Source organism: Anser cygnoides, chromosome 7 (assembly GCF_040182565.1).
Source record: "Anser cygnoides isolate HZ-2024a breed goose chromosome 7, Taihu_goose_T2T_genome, whole genome shotgun sequence".
Classification (NCBI taxonomy): domain Eukaryota; kingdom Metazoa; phylum Chordata; class Aves; order Anseriformes; family Anatidae; genus Anser; species Anser cygnoides.
Genome location: NC_089879.1, coordinates 25,953,058 through 25,975,347, shown reverse-complemented (window position 1 = coordinate 25,975,347; position 22,290 = coordinate 25,953,058). Strand labels below are relative to the sequence as shown.

Genomic DNA, 22,290 nt, shown 5'->3' with positions numbered 1-22,290 from the left:
CTGCTTCACTAATCCCTGTGGTCTAAAATCTGCTGGGCTATTATTTGGAAATAGCTTCTATGTGAATCCAGACATATATCTTCACCTTGTTCTTTCCTCCCATGTCACTGTCCAAGAGCATTTCCTTTCCGTCACACTCCCACCTCACCATTATTGGGCAGGGAAGAAGAGCTCTGGGCTTTTTCTTTTTCAAAGGAAAAGGTGCTTTTGACTGAGTGCTGGCACAGGCTGCCCAGAACAGTTGTGAATTCTCCCTCCTTGGAGATATTCAAAAGCCACCTGGACATGGTGCTGGGCAACCTGTTGTGGGTGGCCCTGCTTAAGCAGGGGGGTTGGACGAGATGACCTCCAGAGGTCCCTTCCAACCTCAATCGCTCTGATTCTTTAAAAAGGAAAGAAGGGCATGCATTCATGACTCAGGAAAAAAGCCTGTGTGAAAAAGCTTCATTAGCTCACTGACAGCTGACACTCAATAGACTGGACCCAAGTCTTGTCATTGCTGATTGATGCAATGTCTTGTGCTTCCACAGTTTAAAATTTTACAGCATACTTCTGCATCTTCAATATGAAATATCTCTTAAAACACATCAGAACAAAATAAATTCAGCTTGGTTCTAAAGTATATTTGATGTATTACCTGTGGATAAAAGTAGTGTGCAAAGCTTTGGTCCCCACCAGAGAAAATTCTCTTTACACAGTAATACTGCTCACTATCTGCAATAAGAATAAAAAAAAAAAAGTCAACTGAAAATGTGGATTTGAGAAACACTCAAGACACTGCAATCAACATACTCGATTAGGAAATGGTTCCTTCATTATGTAACCTTGCTCTGGGCAGATCTTGGCAATGCAATAATTAAAACTATCTTTAACGGAGGTAAACACTAACAGCTTTAAGTGTTAGCTCCAGTGCTAACAAAGCACCTACCCCAACCGCAAAGCAAGAAATTGTTGCAAGTATTTCTTACAGCAGAAATGAACTTCAGTGAATTAGAGCACAGTGAAAACAAACTGTGTGGAAGGAAGTGATTATATTCCATGTTCAGTTGAAATCTCAAGAGCCAAGAAACACTTTAAAAGGAACAGGAATAGAAAGAGTGAATCCACCAGGTATTGCTTACCTGTGGGTATTAGGCACTGAGTACTGTAAGGAAGCCAGTTTCCTTTTACTGTGAAGGGACTTTTCCTGTTACTGGTTGTTCCCGTACCTAATTGCCCATTACCTCCAAGTCCAAAAGAATAAATTCTTCCAGATGAAGGAACAAATGCAGTAGTGTGCTGTCTAGTGGAAAAAAAAAAAGAAAAAAAAAAAAAAAACATAAGCACCATAACGTGCTTTATGCAATCTAAGAATTTTGTTAATTGTTAAAAACTCTGTTAAAGGTCTCATCACAAACTCCACATCTTGATTGGCAATGGCAGTACTTCAAGTGACAGTGCAATACACAACATTCCGTTTTCATGGAAACATTCAGGAAATTGAGATGCCAGGTTTTGCCTTGAACCCCTGCCTATCCACAGTCTGACCTTTAGCGCGTATCTCTGGACATTGCGAAATTTGCAGTTTCTACCAGACTGGCTGCATCCCCTTTCCTTCATTTCAATTTCAGATGTCCCCTCCCCTATCATCCTTCTGGGAAGAACCAGTATTGAGTTCACATAAACTAATAAAAGGGAATAGGTCCAATTAGTGTCAACCAAAATGCAGAAAGGACTACATAATGTGTTTTTTAACCCAAATAACAAGATATGCCCATATCTTCAAAAATTATGTTGTCTCCCCCATTTTGTCTTAGAATGCAGTTCTTTGGACAAGGACATTTTCATCTGCACTAATTTTTCCAAATTTCTTGGGTGCTATTATTAATAATATATTATTAAAATAAATAAACAAACAAACAACATTAGGAACTGAAGTACAGTACAGTTTTACAGATTTTTTTTAAATGATGTATGTTTCCAAATTTTATTTATCCTCAGTGAAGTGAGAGTATCTCCCCACACACCCTCATTCTTTAATAGGGAATGATGAAGTGACAGCAATAAACAGCACCATATTATTAACATTTTCAGTGTAGAGAATCAGAACTCTCAGTGTAACATCCTTCAGTTCTTCTACTGAATGTTTTTAAAACCCCAGTAATGTCGCTAGCTAAAGGTATTTAGAGTCCTTATTTATCTCATCTTCCCTAACCACCAAGGTTAAGGAAAAAATCCACTTCATATTAGAATATATGTGAAGTTTTATACAAAGCAAGTAATTTATAAGATTCACAGCACTAGCACAGAATAGACCTTACCTGCCACAAGTGATTTGCGTGACAACACTTCCCATAAGTTCAAAAACTTTCCTTGGGTTTATCTCATGGCTGGTAGAGTTATGACCCAACTGACCATAGCCTCCAGCTCCAAATGTAAAAACCCCACCTTCCTAAACAAATAAATTATGTGGATTAAAATAATAGTATATCTTGGAACAAGGAAATTATCAGAAACAGGGGCTTAATAAATTACCTTGTCTGATAATTTTGGAATTGCAGGGAAAAACACAGAAAAATTTGTTCAAGAGGGTCCTGAGACGCAGAAGGCTCACAAAGTAACTGCAGTTATGAAAACATGGCATAGCTATCAAGAATTACCTTATTCATGTTAAACCTTATTCTTGCACTTTCCATACTAGCATACAATGGAGTCCTGTCATTAACTTGTGTTATTACAAGATACTAATCCTTGGTTTTTTTTCTCTTGTTCAGTTCTCTTGATGAACTCTAATGGTACATAAATTCTTACTGTTAAAAAGTATACTTTGGCTTTTAAATCTTGAATAGAAATTTGAAAACAATTACCAAACAGGAAGCTGCCCTCCTCAGACAGATGATGCAGAGTATGACTGAAATAGCCAGCTTCATTATTTGAAAGGACAAACCAGAAAAATTCACTCTTGTTGTAAGGCAAGTCATTTTTAGAAGTGTTTTTGATTAATTTATCAATAAATTAACCAAAAACTTTAATAATGAATATTAAATCAGAACCATTTTCATAAATTATACAACTTACCTTACAACAACTTTGAAACTTTCCATTTTGAAATGCTTTGAAATTGTAAAGCTCTTTCTTTCAGTTCTACTCTGCATCAGACTGGACCTCTGCTGGAAATCATCATTAAAATGGCAGCATCCACTGAGAAAAAACAACAGCCTCATTCACTGAATCAGGATAACAAACGGTGACAGGTTTTTCCAAGTTTGAGAAGGAATTGAAAAATGCTCACTCACACACAGTACTGTCTACAGAAGATTTATCAAGACCCCTGGTTCTGAAAGGCCTATCATGAAAGGGAAAAATGGACCTATATAAATGGGTAACATAAAATCATACAATTTACAGTAAATTCAATATCTTAATTGAGTCCATCAAAGCAAGTTTGAAGTTAACTTCCCTATATTAAAAAGCAGAAAACATACAGAATATAATTCTTTACATTCTATATTTCCATAACCTTACACAATACATAAATATCCATTTCATGACTGCAAAGTTGCTACGTCTTTTCCAGTCAAAGCAAGAGAATATTTTATGACAAGTAATTGTTTGTGAACAGTTTTCTCCTTCCACTATAGACAATTAAGGTTGTATAAGCAACAAAGGTATGGCCATACTTAGACAAACCAGACTCCTCAAAACTTTCATTTGTTGCAGTTTAAAAATTCAAACATACATTAAAAAGCGTACATTCTTCAGGAGAGTAAATACAGATTTTTTTTCTTCAGAGAAAAAACTGAAAAATAGTTACTTCAAAAATTCCAACACCTTCTACAACAAAGTTCTGAATACAGACTCAGAAGATAAATGAATATTTAGTCACGTCCAGATCTCAATTGGTCAGAATACTTGTCTATTGCTATTTACAAGTTCAAAACATTGTTTATAAATTGACACATTTTATCAAGAGTGATGAACAAAATGAAACATCCGAACATTAATACTTACTGATTTATACCTAAATGTTGAGGTTGAATTCAAGTATCGGAACACAGGAAGGCAGAGGAGTCAATCATTTAAAAGATGTGTATTTTACCCACAACAAAATTAGGGTACTTATCACTTGATGCTTGAAAAGCACTATCCATCACTAACATGAGTATAAGAAAGAGCTCTAGCATTACATTCTATGTTCCTCCTTAAAGCATCCAAACCTTAAACAAACATGAGACTGCAGATTATGCATTTAGCCGACAGTTACATATACACAGCAACTTGGCACATTTAAACTTTCCAACTACTTTGATTGATTCTTACATATATACATATATATATATATATAAAATGTCACACTCACACAGAATATATGCTTCTTTTTTTCCAAAAATGGCCTTAAAATAAATGACTAACTTTCCATAGAACCTCACGATATAATTCTAGTAGATTAGTAAATCTTCAATCTCTTCTGTCTGTTCGCCAATAGGACATAAGCAGCAAATTGCAATTCAGTACCTCCCAACAACCACACACACCCCAATCCTTCTGGCGTGTAATTTAAATTTGAAATTAACTTGGCCTGATCAGTGATAAAAACAATGCTAGAGGCATTACACTCAGAAAACAGCTATCTCTTTAGTATATTCTAATATAAATTTCAATACCTGCACAATTTTAATAATGTAACATGCACTGTCTTATCAAAAATGCTTTATTTTGTGTGCTCACCTTTACTATATCTGACAAAAATCTAAAACTACAGAAAGATTTCTTGTATTTGGTAAGTTTTTTTCCAAATATTTAACCATTCTTCCAGTCTTCCTCAATTTCCTCCAATAAACTTTGAAGAAATTTTAAGTGGAATTTTGTTTGTTATTTCCTAATCAGGTAGCATCTTCTCCTGAAAACATTCAAAATCAAAGTATAAACATATCTTTAAATATTATACCTTTGTAAGGGCAGCAGTATGATCTTCTCCACAACAAATATGAACAACCTTCTGAGTTCTCAGTGACTTCAGCAGGGTAGGAACATACCTGTCTGAGAGGTTTAATACAGCAATAGATTGCTTTTTTTGAAAACAAAAAAACAAAAACAAATAGTCTTGCCTATTCATTCTTATTTGGTTCCAACCAAACAAGCATTTTACAATTGTCAACAGAATGCAATCGCTGTGACAGGGTTTATACTACTTTTAGACAAAAGAGCTACTACAGAAAAACAAAGAACTACTATACTAATGTACTTTTTAGCAAAGAGCCTCAGTTTCACTAGTACCTGCCATTGGCCATGAGAAAAGAAAAAAAGTAACATGTTTTGAGGTGTTTATGAGCTTCACAACTGTAAAGCTTTCCAACAAATTAGTATCAGTTGGTCACAGTTCAATATTATTAAAGGTATAACAGAATGGAACACTGAATGGTTAGGAGGCACAACTAACTTCCCTCTAGTGTGGCAACAAATCAACTTTGTCACCCAGTTGCACAAACGCCGTATTTCCTGAATGTTAATGCTAATGCCTAAAAATTCGTCAGGTACACTTGTCTGAAAAAGACCCTATACAGACATCAGAAAAAAAAATGGATTTTAGTGAAAAGTGATGCTGTATACAAAATTGGGGCCATACACTTTTCCAAAGAGAATATAGAAGCAACCAAAAATTCCCATTAAATCAAATTTCATGGGAAAAACATCAGATAAAGAATGTGTAATTTTCTTGTTACATGACTGCACCCAGATTTAAAGCGTGAATTCAGATACACATTTTAACTGCGATGTATTTTTTCTGATTTTAAAGGGTGTTGAGAACAAGGAATCAGTGATAAAGCATGAATTCCTGAAATCAGATGTAGATTTTTGAATAATGAACTGTATATTGAGGGAATCTGGCATCATATACTTCCATCTTGGAGCCCTGTGCCCTGATGGCGTATATGTAATATAATACAACTAACAAAGAAACAAACCTTTGTCTACTTTTTTTATTATTATTGAGTATTGGCATTATAATGGAGGAAATTTTGGAAGTAGCTGAAAATTATGAACTATTTTCAGAAGTGGCCTGAGAAAGGACAGTATCTGTATAGTGGGAATAAACTACGAAGACATCTTAAATATTTTAAGGACAATCAAATAGTTTCAGTACTTCACTGTTTTTGCCCAGCAGTTAAATCTACCTAAAACCCAATTCAAACTGTAGCTACTGCATAGTATCTTAATTCAATCCCACTCAAAAAGCCTAAGTCAGAAAAATCTAGAAGAGGGAAAGAAAAAAAGTCAAGCCAGCTAGAATTTCAACATAATGCTGTCCAAACTTTCACTACAAAATAGCTGGGGGTGAAACTCTGCCCTCCTTATATAAACTCACATGACATTGGCACTATCAGAAAATATTCAACAAAGGTTTGTTTTGTCTGCTCCTTTTCTAAGAATACCGATATCTTTCGATTCACAAACCAAGACCTTCAGCATGAAGTTTTACTTACCATTGTCATCATTAAGACCCAGCTGCCCAAATTTGTTTCGTCCCCATCCAAAAATTGCTCCAGAAAGAGTTAATACAAAACTATGAGCTCCTCCTGCTGCAATCTGTGCAAAAGGGATTCCCAGCAGAGATTTAATCACATGTGGGGAGTTTTGCTTTTTATACTCATAACCTAAGCCCAGCTGGCCATATTTATTTTGTCCCCAGGAAAACACTTCACTTCCTGTTTAAAAAGATAACAATAAGTACAATCAATATCATTTAATTCTATAAAGTTTATTTACTGTAAGAGAAACTAGAAGTGAGGTTAGACAGTTACTCTTCAAATATTTTTGGATTTAACAATGCACACAAATCACTGAACAGACTCATTCACTTTTGAAGCTAAGCATTCTGTAATTTGCAGGTGTTCAACCCAAATATTGAAATCACTTTCTACTCTTAACTTGCCTGTTTCAACAATGCCAGATAAATTGTGCTTGGTTATTACGAAGCAAAATGCTCTCCAATTGAGAGTTCCACTACTGTACCTATTTTTATGCAGAGATCTTGTCAAAGTTGCATAATGGACATGCAGAAACTTCCCATTTCCAGACACAAGCCCCATTTAAGGTAACATACTTATTTTTCCACATACAATTAGATTTTAAAATATTGTATTAAAAATATGACAGATGAAGCACAAAGTTTATAAAGCTATTTAATGTCTTATAAAGAAAAAAAAATGTATTTTGAAGACTCACAATTCAGAGAGCTATTTATTTATATTACCTCCCAAATAAAATGTTTTAATGAACAACCAATGTTTTATCAAGGTATTTACTATCCTAAGGTGAACAGCTAATCACAAAGATGCTTTGCTTTTGCTGATGTAATTTGTTTCAAACAGTATTGCTACCTATGTCCCTTCTATCTCCACTTTTTCAATTCAAGCATTTATCAAGATAGAAAGCGAGGAGATCCATCTCCTGAGATACAGGTCGTCCAAACTGTATTTATTTACAAAAAAAAATCCCTCAATGCAAAAACAATCTTCTTAACACCAAAGAAATCCTATGCCAATCATATTTATAATCTAATCAGATGAACTAATCTGTCTGATCAATATCCCACAGAACTGAAAATACCACAAAGTCCCCACTCAAGCTGGTCAAATGAAGGAAATTCACATCATTTTCCTCCCTGTGTGGGTCTATTTTAAGGCCATAACTGTGATTGACCTTGATACTCTGTAAATATTTCTGCATGTTCTCTCAAAACCAGAAGAAAAAAGCAAAATACAATAACGTGACAAACTGAAACATGCAGCTGCAAACCTATGAATTAGTAATAGGACTCTTCAGGAATGCTATACGCAAAGCTTTAAAGTATTAAAACACAGTGATTTTTAAATGACAAAGTCCTATTAAATTTGCACCTTTGAGCAGCACAACACTTAGAAGTACAATTCTGTTACTGAACACGTTATACTGCTGCTCTTAATTCAGGCAAAGCGTTATTTTAATATCTCAGTCTACATATCCTGAAAACAAAGGAATCTCACTTGTTTATAAGGGGCAAAGATGCCAGCAAATACAGAATGGCACAGAAAACCCTCAATACAAGCCTACTTTAAAAAGTTATGTGCTCAATCAAGGCACGTATCGGTATAAATTTTATTTTAAAAAAATCAGCATACAATTAATACATCACCCAAGTTTATGTAGTTTGTATTCTACCCCAGGTTGTTAAGAAACACTGTCAGACATTACTTGTTTTTTCTGTGTTTAATTTTTTTTTTCCCTTAATGCTCTGTTTCCATGGTGGAAATTCACCCTGTTCAGCACCCACTTTCAAAGCAAGTTTTGGCCACAACTCTATTTTGTTGCAGTAAAAACAAACACAAAGCAAGTTTAAATTCACATTTGTCTTCATTTCCAGAGAGCTGTATTTGTTACACAAACAAGTGAGGCCAAATAAGTACATTCTCAGAGCCCCCCTAAAAGTTTTGAGGACACGCTTAGAACTTTCAAAATGTGGGTTATAAGGGGACATTTTATTTTAACTGTAGAATTACCAACAAAATAGAGGCTTTGCAATAGAAAAGCAGATGAGGAAGTCATTGCCTGCAAGCCTCAATAATTTGAAGTTACAGGCTAGAATAAAAGACTAGTGACAAAGTAGTATGCTAGCAGGATGAAAGAGATGGAACAAGGAGAGAAACAATGATGAATTAAAAAAGGAAATTACCTGAAAGCAAGATGTTGTTAAAAAAAAAAAAAAAAGCACAAGAAAAAAGAAAGCAGAATAACCAACACTACCTTTGTTTGTAAATTTACTTTTTAAATTCAAGTTTCAGTGAAGTGAAATGTTGAAAACTTCAGAATCCCCAGCTAAGAAACTACACAAAACTTCAGAAGAATCTTGCTTACCTTTTGAGAGTGCAAGTGAGTGATAATAACCACAAGCAACTTGCACAATTTGGATCTCTGATAAGCTTTTAATATTTCTATTGGGATAAGAAAACAGAGAAGGAATTAAGCTACTAGGTCATGGCATGAAATATAAAGTCACACCAAAGGGTAACATAAAGCAAGTGCATCCTTTCCACTGAAGTATATATGAAACTAATTTAAATATTCTAACTTTAATTACAGCTATTTAGCAAAGTCTTAAGTCAAAACTGCTTCTTTGCTAATACATCTAATGACAAGTTGTCTTATTTTCAAATTAATTAATTCAGTAAAAAAAAAAACATAATGAAGAATTAAGGAGGTTCATGTACTTTAGACAGACTAGGAAGGAGATGTCACGCAGCTGAATGGAGCCAATGAATACAGGAAGCAAGAAGAGAGGCTCTTTTTAGTTTTCAAAAGAAATGAGGTTTTATGATGCATCACTCTTCTTTACTTCAGTATTTGATAGAAAGGCTGAATTACATCCTGTTAAAATTTGAATGATTTTTTCTATCTCAGTATATTAACATTAACTTGAGTCAAAACTGCTTACAAAGCTGGCAAATATCACACAATATTATCAACAAGTTGCAAATACTATATAGAACCACATTTAATCTAGAATGATTTCATTTTTTTATGAGAAAAAAGAGGACTTTCCAAAAGGCCTATGGACTTTTAGATTTGATACAGAAATAAATAACCTTTATTAAGGGTTAACTGTTATTTATATCCTTCATATCTATACGTCACAGATAGGCATGGCCAAGTTATAAAGTACTCATGTTTTGAGGAACTGTTGCTTGTGATTTTTCCTATGTCAAAAGCAAAATAAAAAAACACCCATTTTACTTTTGCAACATAACCTCCACTCTTAGGAGATGACAATTTAAAAACAAACAAAAACTAACCAAGCGAACCCATGCCACACTTCTCACATTAGCTGACTTTTTGAGAAAGGAAATAGACAGTCTGAGGCACGTGCGTGCCATAGCTAAAATGCTAAAATACACTTCCTAATGCGTATTTTTAATTTTAAAGCCTAAGCAATGTGATTTAAGTACATTTTTTTCAAAGAAAATAACTTTATTATATACTTATTGCTTTTAACCTGGGCACTCTGATGCATTCCTCTGTTCCAGGCAACCCAAGCTGTCCATCAGTAGCCAGACCCCAGGCATATACCTGACCCTTGTCATTTAGTGCAAGAGTGTGGGCTTCTCCACATGATACAGCTACAATATTTTGGGCATCCAATGCACCAACATGCTCTAAGAAGACAAGAAAAGAAGTTAATTACTTGTTGTTTCTTCTTTAAAAAAGGCAACTAACAAACTAACATTGTCCATGACAGTTACAGTCATTTGTCTACTAGATATCCATCAAAATGACACCAAAGTAACCCTAGAATTCTGCCAAAATATCTTTAATTTAAAATTATAAACATGCTATCCTAGCAGAAGTTAAATTTGACACCCAAACAAAAACAGTTTCTGGAATTAACTTAGAGCAGCAACATACTAAAGTGCACAAAATCTGCAGTTTCTGTGGTTTTTAATTGTTTCTTCTAATCTTGCCATCTGAAAATGAGTAGAGAAACTCAATTAACATTACGGTCAAATACATTACTGTCAAATGACTACACGTGTAGACATTATGTAAGTGGAAAACATTCCACCACAACAAATTAAATTCACTTATTCATTATCAACAACAAAAAAACAACCTGCAAAACAAGGCAGGGGAAATTAAAGACTAAAGCTACTGATTTTGCAATTAGCTACACAATATCCTCTTTATAATGCAAATTGCTGTAGAAACATATCCTAAAGCTTAGTGTTCTAGATATACACTACACACCTCTGAAAATCAAACACTAAAGTACCTGTGATTTTTCCCAGTAGTCTGCATCAGTACTTTTGAGTACCTTTGAATGTATTTGTTATTGTGCTTATGACTTGTGATCAGAAGTCTACCATTTTCATTTCAGGAACAGTAAATGTGAAAAAATATCATCAGAGCCTGTCATTACAGCTGGAGTTTTCAACAGTTCTGTTAAATAAGAGCCTGCCTGGACATTTTATGCCCGATTTTCCAACATGTATATTCTGTTCCTGCCTGAGAATCCCACACCGCTGGAAATGCCTGCGTATCATCAATGTAACATGCTCTGTAAACACAGCCTAGCACAGCCTAAGTCAGTTTCAAAACAGTAGTTAACAATATCTGTAACATAACAGACAATTAGTTTCCAAAATAGAATTAAAAAAAGCAGCAGACATAAGTTCATTTTGCTAACAGCTGGTCTTCTTAAAGAGGTTACCCCCACAAGTTTAGCCCATTAAGGCCTCCCCAGCTCTGCCAGTGGAAGAAGTCATGTACATGCTTTCCAGTTCAGCCAACACCACGCACATTGGTGCTGATTATCTTCACCGGCTGCTGAAGCAGCCAGACTTTGCCTAATATGGATTAAGAAACCAATCCCTGTGGCAAGTAGAGCTTTGAGAGGAGGAAAGAGGTAAGGTAAGAGGTAAGGTAACAGCTAAATAGCACCACTGGTGACACTGAGGGGGCAAAGATGAGCAGTCAGTGATAGAAGTATCTTTAGTTAGCAGACATACACCCATTTGCGATGACACTGAACCTCTCTTGACTAAAATTATCCCAAAGCATTGACTTCCATCATAACATTCAACAGTATGGTCAGTAATCTCTGGATTTAAGAAAAAAATAGAGGAGGACATTACAGCCCTCAAGACTGCTGTCTGAGCACGTTAAAAAAAGATTTATAGTGGGTATTTGCCTATTACATGTGAAAGCTCATGCAGGGCTGTTTTAAAAAACAAAATTAAAAGTCGGATTTCTTATAGTAATTTTTAGATTTAAAAGACAATTCAGCATTATTTCCCAGGTGATAACATGTGTTCAGAGCAAGTTTGACAAGTTTCTATTCAAGTTCATGAAACAGGGTTACGCAGGATTCAATTTATCAGTTTTAATATGCGCTTACTGCTTCCCAACAGAAATTCAAATCAGTTCTAAAAGTTATGTATAAACTACAAGAAAAATCTTTACTTGGCGCCAAAATCAAAACTCTGAACAAAGAACTACTAAAATATTGCATAATAGAGGTACTAACTGTCTTGTTTCCATTTGAACTGTTTGTATCAATTATTGTGCCAAGTAACTTGCAAAATTGCAATCCTAGCAATTAGAATAAACTCTTACTAAGCCTTTTCAGTTTGCTTACGTGATGCTTTAATACTGTCAGAAGCACTGCTCCATCTCTCAGTAGCTTGCAGATATGACTCACATGCACAGCTCTGAAGGGAGCCCATGTGCACACTCCTCTGCAGTCCTTACAAGACACTTACCCACTTCTGCTAGCAAACTGCACTAGCAAGGAGCAGAAACACACATATAATACAGGTAGGAATAAGAAAGTCCAAGGAACTGATACACTGCGTCCTTTAGCCTTTTCCAAATCCCATTCCTACAACACTCTATATGTGTACAAGTCTTTGATAAAAAGTTTTATTTTTAGTTCTTAAAAAGAGAAAATAAATCACGCTGCTTTAATCAGAACTGCTCTATATCATATATTGGACTGTTAAAAATACACAGAATGCTTCTGGCCTGTGGCATACCAAGTATTCATTTCCACCTTACTCCAGTAGCCAAACCCATCCGTACAGCGCAATGCCGATCCACGTATTGAGACAGGTCACCTCCCCTTGGGATTAAAGCCAGCCAATGAAACCTCCACAGCCCCAAGTGAAGGGGTTCCACGCTGGAAACAAAAACTAGCAGCACTGTCCCGCTACATGGCAGGCAAAAGTACAGGAACACAGCCACGTGATCCAAGGGAATGCTTTTAAAGTTTAAAATACGCCCATTCTTGGAAGAACTACTGTGCATACAGTTCCACACAGGCAAAAACACTGATAGCCTTGGGCTTGATGTAGCATAATGAAACAAAAGGCACATAATTCAAAGACATAATGCTCCACGATGGATTACTTCTAAACTTACCGGGTCTTTTTCTGGCTTTTTCATGCCCTAGTTGTCCTAGGTCGTTGCATCCACATGTATACACAGTCCCATCATCCAGGACAAAAACAGTGTGTCTCAGTCCACACCCTACATCTCTGACCTTTTTATTTAAGAAAAAGTCACTTTTTCTGGGTTCTAAAACAATCTCTTCATCAATTCCACCTAACCCAAGCTGTCCAAATGATGCATTTCCCCAGCACAACATGTTTATGTTCTTGATTGCAGATCTTCCAGCTTCACTTTTCTAGAATTTTCCTTGTGTGTAGCTGTTCAAGAAAAGGAAAATGTAGTTTTTCAGAATTGTCCCCAAAGTTTATCTCCTATATAGCATGTAAACCACATGTTCACTTTCAATATAACCATATATTAAATTAGTGAACAGTTTTCAGAAGGGTGATTTACTTTCTCAGACAATATTTACATTAACTGCAGTAAGATGCTTTCCTTCCTATTTCAAATTTCAGTTTTAAGATGTGCAGGTCCTCAGTTTTATCAGTTTGTTTCAAAATTTTTTAAATATTATTCACTGTAAAGCTTCTCTAATTCCTTATCTAGAACTATTTAAATGACAATCACCACCATTTCTAGCCAACCAGAGGAAAAGTCCTCAAATGTCTTCTAAGGAGACAGTACAGGCTAGTTAATTAACATGAGGCCTTGCACGGCTCCAGAAAGCTCTGCGTATGACTTTGACGAGAGCCCCAAAAACAACATTTGACTCACAGCCTGGAAAAAATTGGTCAGCTCTGATCAATCCAGTTACACAACACAAAGAATAAAATGATGTGTCAATCATTATATTTAAACAAGTATGAGTCAAGTGAACTTACACAGCAAAAGAGAATAAATAGGATAGTCCCAATCTTGAACCAGAACACAGGCTAGCGCTTCACAGTTCCTGCTGCAGTAACAGGAAGTCACACAGGCAGAGTCATCCCTGCTAACTCGCATCCCTAACTAACACCTCTAGATTGTAAGTAACAGTATTTATACTGACAGACTTTGTACCTATTTGGAGAAGATACAAAGCTACGCTCCCTCTTCATTTTCAGTATTCCAGATGGCAAAGAGCTTACGATGATATTTACTATTACTTGTATCACACTTCCACGACAGGAAGTTTCCCCATGTTTTCAGAGCAATTTAGGAATCAGTGCAATACAGTGCAAAATCACTGTAAATTTTCATCTGTGATCTTTAGTAGGAAGTCAGCACGAATCACATAATTTGGAATACAATGCACAACACATGCACTCAAACTTATATTGTGCAGGGCCATAACATATATAAATCGCCTACATACAAGACTGCTCAGAGAAGCCAGATGTCGGTTAGCATCAAAGTGTTACGTAAACCAAAGAACAGCAGAATTCCTGCTAGCACAAGATGAACTATTTTTCTTTGCGCAAGTCAAAATACAGTAATAAAGACGCCTCTTTTTATGATCTCACAAAAAACAAACAACCACACAGCTTAAAATATATCGCATTCTGTTTACCTATCTCAGGAGATGAGGCATGATCAAATATTTCCCTAGCTATATCGTACCACGTTCAGAAGCAGACATCAAAATGAAGACATCTTCAGTTAAGACATAGCTGTGCAACAGCAACTTTCACAGATCTGTAAGTGCAATGCAAGCTTCAACCTGCAATACAAGAAGTTTAAAAAGATGTATGATTACAGTGCTTCAAGACTTCCACAAGCAAGACTGATCTCCGTTTGGGAAAAAAAAAAAAAGAAAAAAGGAAAGTTTCTCCTCTCTGCTTCCCACAGAAGGTCTGTTTGTTTGAAGAGCCAGCACCCAAAAAAGTTTTGTACTTTAACCTTAGATCCCGGCAGCGCTTTTCACTCGCACTCAGTCACGCCAGCCCCGTCCCACTGTCAGCTGCAGGCTGCTAACCGCTCCGCGTGAGGTGAGGTGAGCAGGCTCCCAGCGCTGACACCCGGCAGGAAAGCAGGCAGCCCCCGCCCCAGCCCCTGCCAGCAAGGGCCCAGGAGCGGCGCTACCGGCCGGCCTGGCCGCCTCCCGCAGGCTCGCTCCAGGGAGCAGGGAGCAGCCGGCCCACAGCTCCCTCAGGGCGGGACGCGCCGCCCAGCCCGGAGCTCGGCAGGGCCCTGTGGGGGCGGCCACGCCGCGGGGGAGGCCGGGGCTGGGCCGGGGCCTCCTCCCGCTGCGGCGGGGCGGCGCCAGGCTCCCCCGGGGGCACCCCGGCTGCGAGGCGGCGACGCCCGTAACGGTCCCGGCCGGCCCGCACCTGCCCCGCCGCCCCCCGCCCCGCCGCTCCCCCCCTCAGGTGGCGCCGCTCCCCCCGCCCGGTCCCGCAGCCGCCGTCCCGCCGGCCCCAGCCGCCCCGCGGAGCCCGAGGGCGGCGGCGCGTCACAAAGCGGCGGAACTCACCGACTGCGCCGAGCTCCGCTCCGCTCCGCTCCCCCGCTGCCCAGCCCGGCGCGACGCGGCCCGGCCCAGCCCAGCCGCCTCAAGCACCCGCTGGCAGCGCTGAGAGGGGGAGCGGCCCCGCCGCGGAGCGCTGACAGGGCCCGGCCGGCGCCGTCTGCGCAGGCGCCAATTCCGCGGGCGGGGCCGCTCCGCCGCCCAGCCTCGTGCTCAGGGGCGGCGGCGGCGGCGCGGCGTGACGTCACGCGGCCCGCGGCCGTTTAACGGCGGCGCGAGGCCCCAGGTGCCTGAGGGGAGGCGGGCTGGGACCTGTCACTGGGGGCGCAGCGCAGCGCAGCGCGGCGCAGCTCGGGTGCTCTCCGTGCCCTGCCAGCCTTCGCGCTTCTTCCCTTCGCTTCGTCCCGGTGTCGTAGGGCGAGGAAGCGGCGCAGCCCCCGGCTGGCTGGAGGCGAACGGAGGTGGCAGGCTCGGGACGGGCGGTGCCAAGGCAGGGCTGTCCGTCCTGCGGAGCCGCATCTCACAAGCAGGAGTGAAGGCGGGTGGCTGAGGGGTGCCGGCTTCTCTGGGCGTCAGGGCAAGGCGGACACGTTAAAACGCTGGTGTGCACTAAGCGTGTATGTCCAGTGCAGCAGATACGCGTTAACGCAGCAGAGGCATCTTTTAGGCTTTTGTTTCGTTTTCCTAGGATTCTGTTTTGTGCTGGAAGGAAAACCCTCTGCCCTTCGTGTAAGGGGGCTGACTGAGAATCCGGGTGCAGGCTCCTTACTCGGCAGCCTCCCTGTAGCAGTTCTGTGAGCCGCGGGTACGTAGCTCAGCAAGTAAAAAGGGCTAGGACCAGCCATACCTCACAGTAAGTGCTCTCACAGACTACGTTAAGAAAGGCGATATGGTTGGTAGCATTTTGCTCTCTAATGGAAACGGTTTGTTTGCTTCTTTCAAATCAGATGTCTTGGTCTAGCCATGAAATGTTCCTTTGTGTACCTGCATAGTTAAGACTCCACGGGACTTGTGGTTCTAATTTATCAGTAAAGATCCCTGTGCAGAACTGTTAAATTCATAAGTAGAGAAAATGACATAGCTGCATGGCTGACAAAGCCTAAGTGATGCAGCACTTTTCAGGGTAGCAATTATGCAGCCTTGCTGTTTAAAGGAGGGATGCAAGCAATTTGTCTCTCCATTCTGCTTGCAAGATTAGAAAGTTAGCAGCAGCTGTTATACATAGCAAACACAGGAAAAGATTTTATTCATTATCTTCTACGCTTCCTTTTTTTTTTTTATGTCACAGAATATCCTGAGTTGGAAGGAACCCGCAAGGATCACTGAGTCCACCTCCTGGCTCCACACAGGACAACCCAAAAATCAAACTGTGTCTGAGAGCCTTGTCCATCAGGACAGTAACTGTGAATAATTACACCGTGAAGGAGGTTTTAAATATTAAGTCATTCATTGTGCAATGTGTCCTCTGACCAGCATGTGGGGATATGTCCATGTACTTGAAGATAACATTAATATGCCCAGTGCAATTATTATGTAGAAAATTATTTTGATAACTGGCCTAACACATTAAATAAAATATATTAAATAAGAAACATATAAAGCATGAAACAATATACAATGTTATCCTACAAATCTCACCTTCCTTGTGTAACAGAATTGCTATTTTATTTAAAATATTTTTTTTAGTTCCTAAATCACATTAATGCAAGTAAAATAACTCAAATATGACTCTTTAAATGAATTATAAAATGTATTTTTATTCCACTTACTACCCAGCTTGAGAATTTTTTTTTCTGTGCCAGATGAGCCATATCCTGCTTATCTTAATGCCTTGAGAAAGCCCCTTCCTTCGGGGGGGGCTAAAGATATAAATGCAGGGGCAAGGCAAAGGGAGTGCCCATCACTGCTTGAACTCCCTGCTGCTCAGTACAACCAATTCTGCCAAACTGTGGTTGTGCAGTGCCAGCGGTCAAGAGAACCGTGGGTAAGCGTGCCTGCACCTCACCATTCCTGATGTCCGTTCTAGTACTTACATTAAAAAAAAAAAAAAAAGAAAAACAGGATTTGGCAGTGATGCAAAATCCAGTGAAAACAAGAAGTGTATATTTAGTCAACTTCAGGGAAGTGATTTATTTCTCCGAAGTGCCTTAGCATAGAGGACTTCTTACTGATGGTCATAACAAACAGGAAACTCTTTTCAGTTGTCCTGCCATTATTAAAATAGCAATGCTTGGTTACTGCCTGCTGATTGCTGTCAGACTGATTGGTTTTTTAATTTGTACCCCAGCTAATCACATATTCAGACAACATAAAAATAAAAAACATATGGAATGTTACCTAATATATACCTTGTGTTTTAATACTGGCATAATTCGGTTAATCTACATATTTTTTAGACTACTGTGTTGTGGAATAAAACCTCTTTATGGTGAATACAGAGATGGACTCTGCTCTCTGCCTCCATTTTCTCCTGGCAACACTCAGTATATAGTTTTTATACAGTAATTCCTCATTTCTAACCCCTTTGTTTTATACTCTGATATGTCACAGTCTATGGAAAATAGAAATGTGTGTCCAGAACAGCTGATAACATGAAATTAGAGATGTCAGCATTTTGCTGTGAGAAACTGCTAACATTTGTGAGAAGCCTTTGTGTGTAGAGTATTCTTGATTAAGACAAAGGAAAGGCTTTGGGCTTTAGCATGCAAATAGCCTTACAAATAAGGTATGCACAGACATTTTTATGCTGTTTCAGTTTTCCATTTTATCCTTACATTTTTCACAAGATCAATATTTGGGTGTTAGCGAATTAATGAATGTGCGCCTATGTAGGCAGACATAACTCACACGTATGCATTTTATACGCTCTGCTACTTTATAGCTGAGCATGTTTTAGTTCTTGCTCTGCCCACCCTACACTTTGTAGTGATTCTAGTGAGCTCAAATTTACATGTGCTTACCAATTTTTTATTAACTGATGGCAGTGTAGTGAAAAAAAATGAACAGTTTTTGTACTGTGAATGTAAATCAGTAAATACTAAATATAAAATACTGCAAGTTCTGTGTCTAACCTGAGGCATCTAATTAAGGGAGCTTCTCATTAGAAGCACAGGAGTCATACCTTCAAATAAGATAAGCAAGAACAAAAGGCTGCAACACCTCATTCCCTTCAACCCCTCAGGCCACAAAATAGCTAAAACAGCCAAAAGAATGCTATTCACAGAATGACAGATGTGAAGAAAATGGAAAAGCAGCGAAGGACAACCGTGAATGCTGGACAGGAAGACTACAATGAAGGGAATAACCTGACCTTTGCATTAGGTATGCAGCTCTTGTGCTCACAAACTTCTGCGTGGATCCAATATCCCCAAGCCCACACAAAGAGCAGCTGGTACTTGGAGCAACTACCCCCTTTCCTGGCAGTGTGGCAAAAGCCGCACAAATGCCTGGTCGCCTGCAGGTTGGGGCTGAAGATGCTGAACATTTTCGAGCATCCCACGCAGAGGGCTAGGAGTGCAGCCCTTTCCTGCATGGGACACGTTCTCCTCCTATTGCTCTGGTGTTTCATACTATTACATGAATTTTTCTATTATATAAGAATAGAATGGCAGGCTAGGTACTAACTGCACACCAGGAAATTCCCCTGTAATCTTTTTGTTTGTTTGTTTAAGTATTGGATGCTGAGTCACCGACTCCCATGTCATTAAACTGGGCATTTGGTCAGGCTGAAATACCAAACTTTGATTTTTAAGGTGTACTCCTCCAGAAATACAAGATCAACAATTGAGCCAGTTCTGCCCTGCAGAGACCAATTTGAGAACACACTGAACCTCAGCTTATAAAATAGCAGCTCCAAGTGGTGCCACATGCTGCTGATTCTGACATGACACTGTGTCTTTGCACGGCAGGATGATGAAGCACCCTAAAATTAGCCTTCTTACTATTTCGTAAAGAGCAAGCAGAAAGGTAGCAGCCTGCACTGAGGAGAACAAAGAGGCACAGGAGAGGACCAGAGCTGAGGCTCACACACAGGCAGGTCCCCGCACTTCATGGTGAGCACTCTTGGCTTCTTTGCAAATTTCCATGTTGGATTGTTTAGTGTCCTTTCTTATCCCAACCACAGGGTGACCTGGTTGTGAAAGAAGAAAGGTGACCATGCAAATGGAAGGGAGGGGGGAGGATCTGTTCTCTCAGGGGACTTGGGAAACAGCAGAGGGAACAACTAATGGTGAAAACAATACAGATGGTCTTTTTTCTTAAGAGGGGTGTATGTGTTGGGGGGGGACTGGCACTCAATTCACAGAATGAAGCTTGTTAATGGAATAGAACTGGGAATGGAAGAAAAAAGTAGTACTGGTATGGGAACCAGAAATACCACGATAAAGCCCCCTCTTTCTGTTGAGCCAGAATGAATTTTTCCAGACATTCAGCTCTCTTTCTACCCCATTTCTTAGGCTTTACAAGGAGTAAGATTTGAGAAAAAAAAAAAAAAACATAAAGGCAGAGGGAAGATATGCATGGATGTGTCTGGGTGCAAGAGTAAAGGAAAAGGTTGTGGACCAGCAAGAAATTTGCAAATAAGAAAAAAAAAAAACTTTAATTTTTGATTTGAGTATCAGAGGGCACAACGGGCAAAACATCGAATGGATGTTAGGGCCAATTGCTAGGAGAGCAGGACACAGCATGTGTCTCTAGGAAGCAGAGGATTCAGCCACCAGCTCAGTGCAGTAGCCTGTGGCCCTGTGCCTACATGATTGTCAGGATGTGCTGTTTTCTCTATTCCCATGGTAGAATAAGAAGAATAAATGGGAATAAAATAATTAACTCTGAGGCATAACCTGTGACCAGTATGTTCAAATTACATGCTGCTGCTTCTGTTGGGAGTTTGCTTTCAATAATATGGGACTGTTTCGTAACAGATATTTATGTTTGGTAAAGGTGGTTGGACAGTACTCTTTGCAGTTTTCATGATTTAGTTCAGGATAAGACTCATGATTTCACATGTATTACTGAAACCCAGAGGGGCATGATACTTTAAGATCTATTTTGGTGCAGTTAGCAACTGATATTTGGTATAGCATGGACTGAAATGTGGTGCCAAAATGGTAGAGAACCTGTGCCACTTGTATCAACTACAGTGTAGGAAATCTCTGTTCAAAACACGGATTAAATATTCATAGTGAATGAAGATTCTTGGACAGGTGGAAAATTAGATTTTTCTTGCAGAGGTTGTTAAAGGGCTGCACAGAAATTATATGTGAGCAGTCAGAGATTGGAGTCCTTGGGAGAACTTAACTCTGAATTTCCTATGAAGTAAGTCTCAACCTTACTACTGGAATAGAAGAGTTCCAAAAATTTTCACATCATTTTGGAGAGAGAAGCAAAGTAAATTGCATAAGATGAGCAATCAAATCCTCATAACTATGTGAAAAAATGGGATCACTACTGCTTCCCTGTGCATAATTCATATGTAGATAAACTTAATGGCTGTTCATGTTTCTGGAGATCTTGCATCCTGATACTTAATAAGCTACCATTTAGGAAGGAAAATTGCTGCAGACTAGTGATCTTTTGTTTCTATTTGATGACATTGGACTTGTGCAAAATGCTGACAATTTTGTTTTTGATTTTTAATGAGTGATTTAGAGACTCTTATTTCTCTCCACAAAATCTTAGGACAATGTTTTTAGAAGACTGTTTCTTTGTTTATTTGGTCTGTCAGCATCAAAAAAATGGCTTCAATTTAAAACTTCACACTTGTAAGGGGAGGCCAAAGCAACTATATATCATTTTCAAGCAGAAACAGTTGAGCAGCCACCTGTGCCAAACCTCCATTGCATTTAGCTGTCATTTTTTTCTTGGATAAGGAGGGTGGTATCAGTGATTAATCACCCATGTCTGACTGATGAAGACTTTCCTGTCATTAATGTCAACAAGCCACTAGGACACCACTAAATATGATCATTGATCCCAAAGAGAAATGATTGTTTGAGGAGTACTAGATAGTCCCCACTTAACATGTGTTGAATGGGGGGGAAAGTAAGTAAGTAATACTTATTTACAAAAGTATTTCCTTAACTTTCATAAAAGAACAATACAGGGTTACTTCCAGCTTCTGCAGGGTTCTAGAGCAGAAAAAATGACCCTTAAACATACATAGACATAAATTTGAGTAATCCTAGGGCTTGGATCTATGGAGATTCAAGAGAGATTATTCCTGAGACCCTCTTAGGAAAAGACAGCATTTCCATGAAACTGAGACATAGCAGCTTCCATACACCCCAGTGGAGACACCCAAAACCATACAGATTGCCAGCAGGAGTCAGCTTGAAACTCCAATTTCATCACAAAACACTTCCACAATATTTTTTAGCTTGTAAACTTGTAGAACTTTTAGCTTGTAGACTTGTTAAAAATATTGTGCCCAATATGGTAAAACTTTTGTAAATACAAACAATTCAATACAAACAGTATTACAATACTATAATTGCTGATAAGCTTGAGGCAGACTCAGACAGCTGAACACTCTTTAACAAACAGTATAAATATTACAAAACAAATTGTTTTCAGTATAACTTTTTTAAATAAAATGAATGAAATTAATATATAGTAATTAATGCTTATTTGACCTGATGACCAAGTGGTTGTTTTGTAGTAAACGGTATTAGGATTAAAAATCACTTTTCCTGAGAAACGAATGACATGTGATCTTTATATTTTTTTCCTGGCCTCTTGTTCAAATTTGAGCCTCTAAATAGTTCATCACCATTATAAACCTGCTTGGGTTATCTTCCAAGTGTATAATAACCATAAGCATTAAAACAGTCTGTTTATAACTCTAATAATCCCTTCTGGCTTCCCTGCAGAATTGTAATAGCCATGACCTGAGAAGCGTTTTTTTTATAACCACTACAACTAGTCATAATTTCCAGTGAGTTATATCA

The 22,290-nt window shown here is 38.8% G+C and overlaps 2 protein-coding genes across 6 annotated transcripts in view; one reads left to right on the top strand and one right to left on the bottom strand.

The window, feature by feature from the left end:
* Positions 1–15,528, bottom strand: part of HERC4 (HECT and RLD domain containing E3 ubiquitin protein ligase 4) — a 33,092-nt gene extending 17,564 nt beyond the window's left edge. For 2 of the 5 annotated variants that reach the window (XM_048069659.2, XM_048069661.2), the window contains exons 1-10: positions 15,353–15,528; positions 14,450–14,599; positions 12,931–13,217; positions 10,010–10,169; positions 8,875–8,951; positions 6,465–6,686; positions 4,928–5,019; positions 2,301–2,431; positions 1,122–1,282; positions 638–714 (exon numbers count right to left, since the gene is read on the bottom strand). In XM_048069659.2, the coding sequence (XP_047925616.1) occupies positions 638–714; positions 1,122–1,282; positions 2,301–2,431; positions 4,928–5,019; positions 6,465–6,686; positions 8,875–8,951; positions 10,010–10,169; positions 12,931–13,156 (1,146 nt within the window). In that variant the 5' untranslated portion in view covers positions 13,157–13,217; positions 14,450–14,599; positions 15,353–15,528. Of the gene's footprint in view, positions 1–637; positions 715–1,121; positions 1,283–2,300; positions 2,432–4,927; positions 5,020–6,464; positions 6,687–8,874; positions 8,952–10,009; positions 10,170–12,930; positions 13,218–14,449; positions 14,600–14,778; positions 15,123–15,352 lie in introns of those variants that run through there. The other 3 variants (XM_048069660.2, XM_013173189.3, XM_013173207.3) reach the window with 3 other exon arrangements.
* Positions 15,529–19,247: 3,719 nt separating this feature from the next.
* Positions 19,248–22,290, top strand: part of MYPN (myopalladin) — a 73,416-nt gene continuing 70,373 nt past the window's right edge. The window contains exon 1 of the mRNA XM_067000173.1: positions 19,248–19,398. The gene's annotated coding sequence lies outside the window, so the exon portion shown is untranslated. The remainder of the gene's footprint in view (positions 19,399–22,290) is intronic.